The sequence below is a fragment of the Bos indicus x Bos taurus genome, chromosome 1 (genome assembly GCF_003369695.1).
Source record: "Bos indicus x Bos taurus breed Angus x Brahman F1 hybrid chromosome 1, Bos_hybrid_MaternalHap_v2.0, whole genome shotgun sequence".
Classification (NCBI taxonomy): domain Eukaryota; kingdom Metazoa; phylum Chordata; class Mammalia; order Artiodactyla; family Bovidae; genus Bos; species Bos indicus x Bos taurus.
The window spans coordinates 56395194-56408487 of NC_040076.1; the positions used below are offsets into that span (position 1 = coordinate 56395194).

At 42.5% G+C, this 13294-nt stretch overlaps 1 protein-coding gene across 6 annotated transcripts in view; it reads left to right on the forward strand.

Annotated features, from left to right (window-relative positions):
* PHLDB2 (pleckstrin homology like domain family B member 2) overlaps positions 1 to 13294 on the forward strand; it is a 244939-nt gene that overhangs the window by 121575 nt on the left and 110070 nt on the right. For 4 of the 6 annotated variants that reach the window (XM_027516562.1, XM_027516814.1, XM_027516990.1 and 1 more), the window contains exon 2: positions 2278 to 2392. In XM_027516562.1, coding sequence (XP_027372363.1) covers positions 2326 to 2392 — 67 coding nt within the window. In that variant the 5' untranslated portion in view covers positions 2278 to 2325. Of the gene's footprint in view, positions 1 to 2277; positions 2393 to 11494; positions 11821 to 12092; positions 12159 to 13294 lie in introns of those variants that run through there. The other 2 variants (XM_027516731.1, XM_027516648.1) reach the window with 2 other exon arrangements.

Genomic DNA, 13294 nt, shown 5'->3' on the forward strand with positions numbered 1-13294 from the left:
AAAGTTGTCCACAATCTAATTTTAGAACATTTTCATCAATCCCCAAAAGAACCCCCTGCTCATTAGCAATCACTCCTTACCCCTCCTTCACTCCTCACAACCAGCTCTAGGCAACCACCAATCTACTTTGCATCTCTACAGCCTTGTATATTCTGGACATTTCCTATAAATGGAACCATACAGTATGTGATACTTGGCGAGTGGCTTTTTTCAATTAGTATATTGTATACAAGTTTCATCCATGTTGGAGCATGTGTCAGTACTTCATTCCTTTATACTGTACTGTGTGCTCAGTCGTGTCTGACTCTTTGTGACCCCATGGACTGAAGCCCACCAGGCTCCCCTGCCCATGGAATTTTCCAGGGAAGCATACTGGAGTGGATTGCCATTTCCTTCTCCATAATTCCTTTATAGGGCCAAATAATATTTCTTTGTACGGATAAACCACAGTTGTATTTATCCATTCACTAGCTGAAGGACAACTGAGTTGTTTCTACTTTTTGGCTATTATGAACAGTGATGCTACAAATATTTGAAGGTCATCTGAGCTGTTTCTACCTTTTGGCTATTCTGAACAGTGATGATAGGAACATTTGTATTCAAGTTATGTGTGAACATGTTTTCATTTCTTTGGGGTATATGCTTACGAGTGGCATTGCTGGGTCTTATTGCAGCTCTGTTTTTAACCTTTTGAAGAACTGAGGGACTGTTTTCCAAAGTGGCTTTGTACATACCCACAGGCACCTTATCCTTTCCAACATGTGTTAGTATCTGTCTTTCTCATTATAGCCATCCCAATGGGTGTGAAGTGGTATCAAGTTGTGGGATTGATGCGCTTTCCCCTAATAATTAATAATGCTCAGCATCTTTTCATATGTTTATTGGCCATGTGTTTATCTTCTTTGGAGAGATATCGATTCAGATCTTATGACCATGTTGAATTTTAAGGGTTTTTTTTTTAATTTATTCTAGATACAAGTCACTTGTTAGATACATGATTTGTATACATTTTCTCCCATTCTGTGGTTTGTCTTCTTTCTTGGTATTATTTGTAGCCCAAAAGTTTTTCAAGCATCTTTCTAATGTAACTTATGGAAGTTTGTATTTCAGCATTTAACTCCTACAAAAATATTCCAGTTGGTAGACTTTCAGTGGAAGAGTTAGCATAGTATTTCATTGACAAGAGTGAGGCCCTCCGTATCTAAAAATCCTGTCCTTTTAACTCTTTCTGCCACACAGCTTTTGAATTATGTGGGTATCTATCCTCATCATGTTTCCTTTATCCATTCTCCTGAAATGAAGAATATATCTCTTTGTCAAGGCCAACCCTCCAACTGTAAGATGATCTCATCCCCCTTCTCTTCTCCAGGAACCTGCTCCATCATTTAATCTCCTGCCTCCTAGATCTTTACCATTTCCCTGTCTATTTTCCCTCAGCCTATGAACCAGCTTAGCTTTCTTTCTCCCATTTTAAGGAAAAGCAAAACTTCTTAAGATCTGCATCCTCTAAATATACATCTCCAGCTATGGCCATTATCTCTATCCTGCACTTCACTTGAATTATCTACAGATATACCCCAATTCAACATGTCTGAAACTGAATTTCCCTTCTTACTCCATACCTTACAGTTATTGTGAAAATCAAGCAAGAAATATTATGCAAAACAAATGGGAGCTCTAACATGATGGGGGGACCACACCATCTACTGAGGCAACCCTGAGTTCTGCAGAGAAAACTGGACATAATGAGAGCTGTGGGAACCCTGTCATAAACTCAGGAGCTCTGTGGGGAGCTCTTAAGAACAAGGGCATTGGTTTCCTTTTCTATAATATGAGATTTTGTGGAAATTAAAAGATATAATAAAGACAAAGTAACTAACAGGATGATGGCTGGTAACTAATAAGCATGGGATGAAAAATAGAAAATAAGCAATAATAAGTGGCAAGAAGAAACTATGCTGAAAGACTGTGTCTCTTGGTCTAAATATTGCACATCACTTGTTCACCAGCATCCTTTTTTTTTTTTTTTTTAATCTGTCATTATTCTAGCCACATGTATGCTTCTGTTGGTGTTGGTTAGTGGTGATGGTGTTTAGGTTTTGTCATTCTGAAGGATAGTCAGCAGAGTGAATATAGGATGATGCAGGATATCTGCTTTTCAATTTCAACAGCTGTTAGTGTTCCCCAGATGTTAGCTCTGCTGACCTTCAGTTTTCAGAGGTTGCCTCAGCTTCTAGCTTCCTGCTCATGGTACCTTTCTTTTCTTGCTGTGCACAGGCTGGCATTGATCCTAGTTTATCCTTGGAGACTCAGCAGAAGATCCTGATGGAGGAGGATAATACCCAGAGACAGGACACCAAGGAAGAGGGAGTTGGTGACAGACAGCCTGTGGGTGAGAACTCTTTTGATATGCATTTCATCCTCAGGGGTTTTCAGTAAATAATGGGTACCTACTCTCTGTCCTGCTTACTGGGAATGACCTGGCTTTTCCTAGCATAAACTCAGGAGTCCAGCAAATACCTGGAAGATAGCCTGAGGCTATAAACTCTCCCCTGGAACTCTGATCATGTGCTTACTTACTCCCCTGAAGATTGCTGAGGTTTTGTTTGGAACAGATGCTGAGTGATAGGCAGGCCAAAGCAGCTGGTGTGGAGAGGTCATTTCCAGTGACTCATTAGTCATTCAAAAATCAAAACACAAACAAAAAGGGGTGAGATGGGATGTAGAGAGAAAGGCATGAAGTTTTAAGTATTCCAGAAGAGAGGCTGATCCTGATGTCCCCTTCTGAGGGGCGATGAGGCTCCAACTCAGCTACTCTGACTCACAGGGCACGTGGTGCTGGTTGGAATCTCTGTAATGCATTTCCTGGCATTCAACAAAATAAGTAGGTTCATAAAATGTGTATTTTCCTCATTATTTTTTTATTATGTGTCAGATGACCAAGTTACCAGGGGACAGGGGAGGGGGTGCTCAGGGATGTGCTAGGGACCTGTTTAGTTGGCCTCAACAGGACTAAATGGACATCTCTGCACTGCAAAGTTCTCCTCTGTTAAGGGAGGGGGATTTCAAGCTAGATTTAATTTTTCATTTACTTATTGTGCTGTGTTCTAAAAACAAGAGTTAAACTAGAAAGCTTCTGGAATAGTGAAGGTTCTCCAGAGAAACAGAACCAACAGAAGATGTGTATGTGTATAGAAAAACAGACATAGAGAGAGCGGGGAGAGAGAGAGGAGAAGCAGAGAGAAAAAGAGGGAGATTTTTAAGACTTGTCTCACATGACGGGGGCTGGCAGGGCTGAAATCCTCAGGGTAGGCCTGAGGACTGGAAATTCAGACAAGAGCTGATGTTGTAGTCTTGAGTCTGGGTTCTGGTGGACAGGCTGGAAACTGACATAGTGTTTCTATGTTATGGTCTTGAGAATTCTTCCTTTTTGAGAATTCTCTTTGGGAACCCTCTGTCTAGATGCTCTTAAGGTCTCAAGGTATCACTGACACGATGGACATGAATTTGAGCAGGCTCCGGGAGTTGGTGATGGACAGGGAAGCCTGGCATACTGAAGTCCATGGGGTCGCAAGGAGTCGGACACGACTGAGTGACTGAACTGAAGGTCTCAACTATTGGAGGAGGCCCAGTCATGTTTTGAAGGGTAATTTGCTTTACTCTAAGTCTGCTGATTTAAATGCCAATCATACCTAAAAACACCTTCACAGTGACATCTAATCTGATGTTTGACCAAACATTGGGCACCATAGCCTGGCTATATAAAATTATCCATCACAGTCCTCTTACTTGAGGGAGTTTTATGACTTGAATAGAGATAGACAATGAAACAGAAAACCTGTAATCCAATAACATGAAGTACCCCAACCTCCAACCACGACCAGGGATGGAGTTGGGAAAAGCTTTCTGGAACTCGTGATTCCTGCACTGATTTTTGCTGGTTATGAGGAAAGAGGTGAACAAATATGACATGTGATTAAATGTAAGTCATTTATTATGATTAAAACATCCCCTCCTTTCAGAGAGGGGGCAGAGGAAACAGTGAGATACTACATAGGAAAATAACCTAAAGTAACCAGATGACTTACTTTTTTTAAGTGCAAAAGCAGTGATTCTGGATTTATTTTATCTGCACATCTTGGAGGAGTCCGTGAAGAATTCTTAATCACTGAAGTGATGAAATTAGATTTTCAGTATTCAAGACCAATTTATGTAATTATTAAACAAATAATTTATGGTGTATGGGGGAGGCATTGGGTGTATAATGATGAACAATGTAGAAGGTCCCTGACTTCACAAAGTTTAGAATTATAGCGGTGGGGGAGGTGAGGGAATGGGGAGGGGGGAAAGACACAAAAAGTAAGTACAAATTCTGATTAGTGCCATTGAGAGTAGAGGCTTGGTTTAGAAGCTTATCATTCCAATGTCTGCCTACTCCTGTCCTCCTCGCCATCACACCCGTCATAAGGGCAAGCTTCGAAAAATGAGAATCCCTCAGCAGCTACCCTATACATCATCCCCACCTTCCTTGTACTGAAGGTGGGGACAGTTCAAATGGAAAACAAGGGACCAATATTTCCAGTAGGATCAAAGCATTCAACTATTTACAAGTCACAGGGAATTTAACATGGATGCTAATAACCAACAGGAGAAAAAACTTTCTTTTGGGCACTAATTACCCGTGAATTATTCATTAGAAGTAATGTTGCCCTCCACCCACACAGAACCTTCAAAATTTGTAAAGAATTTCCCACCTGGATTGTCACTTTGATTAACTCAGGAGCCAGGCAGGATGAGGGCCAAAACTAGCTTGTGAGACAGGAAATCATTAAACCACATCAGGGCTTGTCTTGACAACAATGTCTATCAATATTCAACAGACTAGAAGAATGAAGATCATGTAGGTGATTGCCCTCCACTAGCACTCAGTTGTTGGGGTCCTCAGACTTCACCAGGGCTTCTTGGAGAGGAAGCAGAGAGAGAGCCACAGAAAGTTCTGCAAGCAGGTGTGGGAGAAAGGGAGGAAACACACTCTTAGTCACATCCAGATCTGCCTTCTTGACTAGCCAATCCATTTCAGTACCTGTAACTTTTCTCTTGTGAGTTCTTGGGTTGATAAACCTTTTATAAAGCAAACTTTTAATATTAACATTGAAGGTGTAGTGGTGTCTCTACTCCCTATGTTAAAGTTCTGGAGATTCTTATGTCAATCTTATAAATACAATGCTTATACCATGGAGATCCACCTCTTGAATGATAAGAGAAGGACGTTCTGAATAGAATTTCATTTTGTTCCCATCTTCAGGAACCCGTAAGTGAATTTTGATCATCTTGTTTAGGCATATTTGTAACTCAGAGAACTGCCTGGTTCTTATGAAGAGCAAGACATTCAAATGAATCTAAAAGAACTGTACCAGTCATATGCATCACTATCTATATCTCAGAGATAAACGCTTCAAACAACCATTTAGAATTTTTTGAGTACTCATTCTAAATATCTAGTCAGAGATGAGTGGTATGTAATAATGTTTTACAAGCTCTCTTAACAACTGTCCTGGGAGGAATTACCCCCATAATGTGAAACATCTTAAAAGGTCAAGCAAGTAGTCCTAGGCTCCTGGTGACACAACTGGTTCATTGGAATATTAAGCCACTGAGTTTCCAGTTCAATCCCTGAACACAATAGCCAAACGTTACCTGTTTCACATGTACTTCTGTGAGAACTCAGAATCTGTAACTATGGAGTCATCCTAAGATTTAAAAAATGATGGCAGTCAGGAGAAGGCAAGGAGACTCAGGATCTTAACTAGGCCCTTAGTAAATATTCAGTTGAGCGAACTTTTCTTGGATTGATAACCTTGTTTGACATGTTAGGACACAGAACCTGGACCACTTTATTGGTCTTTAAATTCTGTGGCTGGAACTTGTCTTTCTCTTTCATCCTACTGCTATATAATCACTTACTACTGCTGCTGGCTCTTCCTGTATTTATCAGGCAAGAAGGAGCCAGTATAAGTTTAGGAGAGAGGAAATGACATAATTAAAATGGTATTAGACATAAAATCTAAAATTCAAGGTCCCATCTCTTCCCTCTCCTCAAACCTCCCCCCAGATCCCCAGATCTTATCTCCCAAGCCTCCTGCCATGTACTGTGGGTTCAGGCAAGCTGCATTACTCACCGCTTCCCTAACCTGCTTTGGCTTTACTGCCCAGCAGCTGTGTGCCTGCTGTCTCGTCTGCCAGAAGATTGTTCTTTCAATACGAAGGCCACACACGTTGTCTTCCCTGATAGACTCCTTCTCTGAACTCATTTGTATCATTTTCTCTAAATTTTTGCATTTCATGATCACATTACAGTTATATGCCAGGCAGTAAATTCAGCAACAAATGTTTTATCTCCATTTCCCACCCATCTAGGCATATTGTGTGGAACAAGAGTAGTGTGTATGCTGTCTCTTCAGTCATGTTTGACTTTTCGCGACCCTATGGATTGTAGACTGCCAAGCTCCTCTGTCTATGGGATTCTCCAGACAAGAATACTGGAGTGGGTTGACATGCCCTTCTCTTGGGGATCTTCCTGACCAAGGGATTGAACCTGTGTCCCTTGTCTTCTACATCTGCAGGCGGGTTCTTTAAGTCCGGAACAGAGTAGACACTTGGTAAATTTTCCCTTGTGTTTAACAAACCTCGTGTTCTGAATCTTCTGCTCTGAGCTATCAGAAGTCTCTAGTGCAATGAAGTCTTTATATATCTGGCACATCAAACACTTATCCCTGAGAAATATGACTCCAAAATAAATAAATATAGGAGATGGTGAAGGACAGGGAGGCCTGGCATGCTGCAGTCCATGGGATCACAAAGAGTTGGACACGACTGGAAGACTGAACAACAACAACAACAATATTAAATACACTATATTACATTATATTATATTATGGGGGAATTTGAATTCAAAGTATGAGATTGTTGGAGGGTTGATGAAGGTCAGATGAAAGAAAAATTAAAGAGGAGGAACAGAGAAAAGAAAATGACTTCCCAGCATGCCACAGTATCAAGGATTACCACCGATGCAGCACGGCTTTTTGTTTTTCTGTGATGAGCAGATAACCTACAAAGAAAACTCTTTGTTTTAAGTCTGCCATGCAGGAAAAGTAGACCAATTTAAGTTCCTCAAATGATTAGAAAAGTAAACCAGATAAACACAGCTAGGATAGAGTAATCTAAAGGGGACACAGACCCACACAGTCCCAGCATCCTTTTCCTGTCTGATTCCAATACAAACTGACAGAAAAAACTGGGGGCAGGACATAAAGAAACATTTTTATGCAGAAATTAATCAGATGCTTCAAATGTATTTAAATAATTATCATAATTAGTCAATCTTATAATAGCTTGAACACAAAGCAGCACATGGGAGTACATTTCCACTTTAACTTTGGTTAATTTTCTGCTGTTAATTTGAAGAGTTGATGTATTATTTTTACTTAATATATTTGAATATCCATATATATTAGAGTGTAGAGTAAAATCCAAGTATCCAATAAGGTCATTGGAATATGAATACATTGAACACATGAAAAAGAGTAGGAGGCAAAAATCTTTGATACAATAACTTAACAACTTAATTTATAGTAGTACAACTATATTACATTATGCATTATGATATGTGTGTGTGTGCTTAGTCATTAAGTCATCTCTGACTCTTTGCGACCCCATGGATTGTAGCCCACCAGGCTCTTCTGCCCATGGAATTTTCCAGGCAAGAATACTGGAGCAGGTTGCCATTTCCTACTCCAGAGGATCTTCCCAACTCAGGGATTGAACCCTTGTCTCTTGGGTCTCCTGCATCAGCAGGCAGATTCTTTACCACTCAGCCACCTGGAAAGTCCATTCATTATAATATAATACATCAAACTGTACTACTAAATATTAAAAATTGTAATTTATAATAGTACAATAATTTAATAGTAAATGTGACACTGTGCTTCTTACAACTAGGATACAAAGCAAAACACTGGTTTGTATAGTTTTCCTTAACAATGGCTGCAAATCTAATGTGAAAATAGATGAAGACAACTTTTCTAAGAAATGAAAGTACATAGCTTTTTTGAGAGAAAATTTATCCTAGTACTAAATTCTAAAAGGAATTTATGAACTCAACTTCAATAAGACAGTACAGAATGATGGCTAATGTCACTGACAAAGGAGAAGGGCAAGTGTGGTTGGAAACTACTCTTTTGATGAGTACATTCTGCTAAGTGAAATAAATCAGGCACAGAAGGACAAAAATCTTCATGACCTCACTTAATGTGGAACCTAAAAACATGGATTACATAGAAGCTGAGTGTGGAAAGGTGGTTAGCAGGGGAAAAGAAATGAGGGAAATGGGGTGATGTTCATCAAAAGGTACAAAGTTGTTAAATGATAAATAAGTATGATGATCTAATGTAACAGCATGATATCTTGTTAAATATAGGGCATTTGGTGAGATCAGATTTACACTGTTCTCATTTACATACAAAAGTTAAATTAACTATGTGAGAAGGTGTGTTAATTAGCTTGACTATAGAAATCATTTCACTACATGTATGTCCATAAAATATGCCTGTTGTCCACCTTAAATATATACTATTTTCATTTAAAAAGAATAATAATAATATAAAGAAACCACTTTTGAGTAATCTCTGTGCTTTCTGCTGTACAAGGAATGATAGCTACATTATCACATTAATTCATAAACATATAAGTTGGGTGTTATTCATCCCATTTTTTCAGAAAACAAACTTGTTTCTCAATGAAGGTAAATAACACACTCAAATTATCTGATTGGTAAAGGGGCTGAGTCAGGGATTAAACCCAGATCTTCATGATTCCAAAATCAATGGTCATTCCACTGCACTCTGCAAATAAAACCTTGATTCTTTACATAGGCATAATATTAAAGATAATTTCACTTCAAACAGTTGCTCCACTGGCCAAATCATGGCCAAGTTGGTAGCTTCAAAGATTTGTGGGGCTATTACTGCAGAAGGAAAAACAGTACAGATTCAGGACATGAGCTAATCAAGTCCAACCAGTCTATGCTAATGAAAACTAACTGCAAATGAAATAATCCATAAATAATTAATTATATCTCTGTATGCCACACTTCACCTTTGAAAAGTACCATCAGATACTATTAACCACTACAGATCCTAGAGAAGGGAAAGGGAAGGAAGTGCTCCTGTTTACAACACAATATCCCTGGTGGACAATAGGGAATGGCAGACAAGGGGAGGTGTGTCTGGGTTTATGATTAATTAGGGGACTTTGTTTTAAAGAATCCAGGAAAAGGAAAAAGTAGAAGGAAAGAGCTCATATATTTTTTTTTTCTATTTTTAAAAATATCATCATAACTAAAAAATTCTGATAAGAACAATTATTACAATAATAATATGCTAAATTTTGAGTGCCTCCTATACATTTTAAGATGTTGGAGTCTGCATTTCACATTTCATTAACTCTTGTACCTTGCTGATATCTTCTGGCCATATTGAGGGCTGTCTGCATGAGGGCAAAAGTAGAAAGAAGTCAAGGATAAAATCAAGACATGATGGTAGATTAGGGTACTAGTAACAGTGGTGTGTGTGTGTGTGTGTATGTGTGTTAGTTGCTCAGTCATGGAGGTAGTAAGTAATTGAATTTTGGATTTATTTTGAAAGTAGAGATGATTTATTTTTTCTCTTGATGAATTGGATTCGAAACGTGATAGAAATAGAAAAGTCAAGGATGACATCCAGATTTTGGGCCTGATGTGAGGAAGATTTCAATTCAGACAGAGTGGCTGGGGGACAGAGGAAAGAATTTCAGAATTTCAGAGTCAAGAACATTAGGTGGGAGAAGTCTAGTAGGGATCTAAGTGGGCAGTAGCCTGGATTTCAGGGGGGGTGTTCAGGTTGGAGGTAAAATTTGGGAGTCATCACCACACATGTGATCTATAGTGCCAGGAGACAAGATGAGATAACCCAGGGAGTGAGTGTAAATAGACAAGAGGTCCAAAGTCTGAATTCTGGGGACTCTGGACACTGGGAGAAGACAGGGGACCAGCAAGGGAGACTGAGAAAGAACCAGCAGTGGAGTTAGGAGGAAAAAAAAGATGAAGAAGTTGTGGAAGTCCAAATAAAGTTTACAGGGGAAAAAAGTGTGCAACTGTTAATTTCTGCTGATAGTTCAAATGAGATGAGACCTGAGAAAGCACCCAATTTAGGAGCCTGTTCTTGATAGAAAGAGTTCTACCCGACATAGTAGAAGCAAAAGCCTGACTGGAATAAATGGGAAGAAAAAACTTGGAGGTGGCTTTTCTTTAGCTGTGGCTGAGAAGGGGAAAAAAAGGAGGGTAAGTGGCGGGAGGAGGAAGTGGATTCAAGAGTTTTTGTTTTTAAGATGGGAGAAAGAACATCTTTTTATAGGGATGGGATGATCCAATAGGGGGAAACTGCTGGGCCATTTAAGTGTCCTATTGGTTTCTTTATGTTTCTGTGAGAGAAAGAGCCAGGGCAGGGAAAAATAATGCCTATAGAACACCAAGGAGCTCAGAGGTGACCTCTCCTGTAAATTAGAAGTCAGACTTTACTTGCAAAAATGAAAAGTGCGTTATAAATAAGCTATTTGTTGAGTGCCTGAGTGCCACTCACAGCGTCAGGAACTTTGTATACATTATCCAGAAGCTTCTTAACCATCCTACAATGTCAGTTATCATTGTTACTATATTGTATATCAGTGTTCCCCAACCTTTTTGGCACCAGGGACCAGTTTGAAAATTGTTTGCAATTTTTTCAAACAAAATTGTTTCATGGAAGACAATTTTTCCACAGATGGGGAGGGGAGAGGATGGTTTCCGGATTTATTGTGCACTTCATATTTCTATTATTATTACATCAGCTCCACCTCAGATCATCAGGCATTAGATCCTGGGTGTTAGGGGACCCCTGGTGTACATGACATTGTTGCTAGGAGTTGAAACAACTTGCCCAATCAAAGCAATACTGACCAGTAATGAGTTTGCACTTTATTGCACTCTTTCTTGCTATTGTGAGCTTCTCCAGGACTGATGACCTTTCTCATTGTAAGCCAAAGAATCACCCAGAACTTGCCAGAGGTTCACAGTCCCCCTTGGAGAGATGGACTAAGGAGGCCCTAAGTCCAGTTGGTCACCTTCCGCGAACGCACCCTCCATTCATATCAGCATTGTTTTCATTGGTTGCAGCAACTGAGAAAAACACGTTGGAAAATATAGAAACTTTGGAGAGAAATAACCGAAAGGAAATCAGCACAGTTAGTTTAAAATCCTCAGCTGAGTCGGTGCCCCAACAGCTTTGCAGAACTGCTTTTCTGACGCATCAGGTACCTGCCCGCGGGCGAACTGTCGGGAGGAGGCGCGGTCACCTGGAGTTTCCCAGTAGAAACTTCCCCGCTGCGTGAGGAGATCTTAGCTGGAGGACGTGCACCCTCCCGCCCTTCTTCCAGCTCCTTAGGAAAGCCTGCCTCACAATCTCCACCGCGGCTTTAAACGCGGCTCCTCGAAGCTGGCGCCCTCCGATGGGGCCAGACCCCTCCCGCAGCAGTAAAAGCCCTGACTGCCAATTGCCAGGCACCTTCGTCCACTTCACTGCTCCGAGACCCTAGGTGCCCGCCGCGGCGCGCTCGAAGGGGGCCGGGGCGCGGGACTGAGTGGCGCGGAGCCCACCACCGCGGCCCGAGGGGGACTGCACCCAGCGGCTGGGTGCCCGCAGCGCGCCTCCTCTCTCTAGCCACGGACACTCGGCCGCGCCGACCCGCCAGGTGAGGAGGGGGCGGCGGCCGGCGGGCTGGAGGGGGCCTTGCCGGCTTCTAGCCTCCCAGCGGGTCCCCGGGGGCGCTGCCTCCCCCGCCGCCGAGTTGGTCGCCGCCCATTTGCGCGGCCGAGGGTTGGGGGCGGAGAGGAGGCAGCGGCCGCCCGGGCCAGGAGGGGCGCGCTGACTGCGCACGGCGAGTCCAGAGTGGCCGGACCGCTGCGGCTGGGGCGGCGGCGGCGGCTGGGCCCGGGGGTCTGGGCCGGAGGGAGGGTGGGAGGGAGGCGGGGGCCAAGCGCCGGCGGCGGGGCCGGTGGAGAGCGGCGGCTCGGAGGGAAGATGAGACGGGTGAGTGGGTGCCGGAGACGCAGAGTTTCTTGCTTCTCTTGCAAGCTGCAGGGACAAAAGCCCAGGCTGGACTGCGCAGCTTTGAACCCCAAGAATGGGTGGACTTCGGTAGAGAGGATCCTCTGGAAGGAGGGGCGAGGTGGAAGAGCGGCTCACAGAGCGATCGTAGGGAACGGGCGGGATTTGGGGGGACCCAAGGCAACTTTGGCAGAGACATCTGGATACTCCGGGAGAGAGGGATCGCGATAGAGTTGCTTTGTCGCCGGGGGCGGAGAAAAGAGAAGGTCCGCTACTGGATGGTGTGGTCGAGCAATTCAGAAAAGACCCCCTCCCCCAAATATCTAGCTAGCTGTCCTTCTGGTTCACTTTATTTCGAAACTGGGGCTCGCGAGTTTAAACCGTCCAGAGGCTCTTAATGCCTGGTTGGCTGTGGTTTCCCCCCAGATGTATGGTATGGTGGCCTCCGCACCCCTAGAGATAGCGCCTGGAAGTAGGGAATGCTTTGAACCCGTTTCACCCAAGCCCGGCAGCGCCAAGGCGCAGCTGAAATGTTTGCTGGTGTACTGAATAACTTAGCTTCAACAGTCATCTCTTAACTAAAGCGCCGAGGACCTGGCTAACTCCCGCCACCGCCAGGAAATTAAAAGGCTGACAGGCTGTCCCTTCCAAAGTTGGGGTTTCCTGTTTGAAAGCGCTTCGGAAGTCGAACCTGCTACCCATCTACCTTTCTCATGTAAAAGCAGGAACTGCGCCCGCTGGCTTTTATGTGGGTCCACTTGCCCGCGGCTGGAAGTCCTCTCGCCTGTCCTGCTGTCTTCCCTAGAAATCTTCCTTCTCCTGCTCTCTAGTTGCTCTCAAGAATTCTAGAATGCATCGCTAGTCACAGCCAGACGCAGCTGGGAGTGGAACGAAGAGAAGAGGCATAAAAATGTGGCTTGCTTTTAGGGTGAATATATGTCAGTCACATTTCCCTGCATTATATGAATGTGTTAATTACAGATATTAATTTTCAAGTATTGGACTTGTAACTTTTAGCTTCGTAGTTTGGCTTAACAAGCCCTTGGATTTGTCTCCAGGATTCTAACATCTGAATTCAGCTGGGTGAGGTCTAAATGAAGTTCACAATTTCAGAGGGT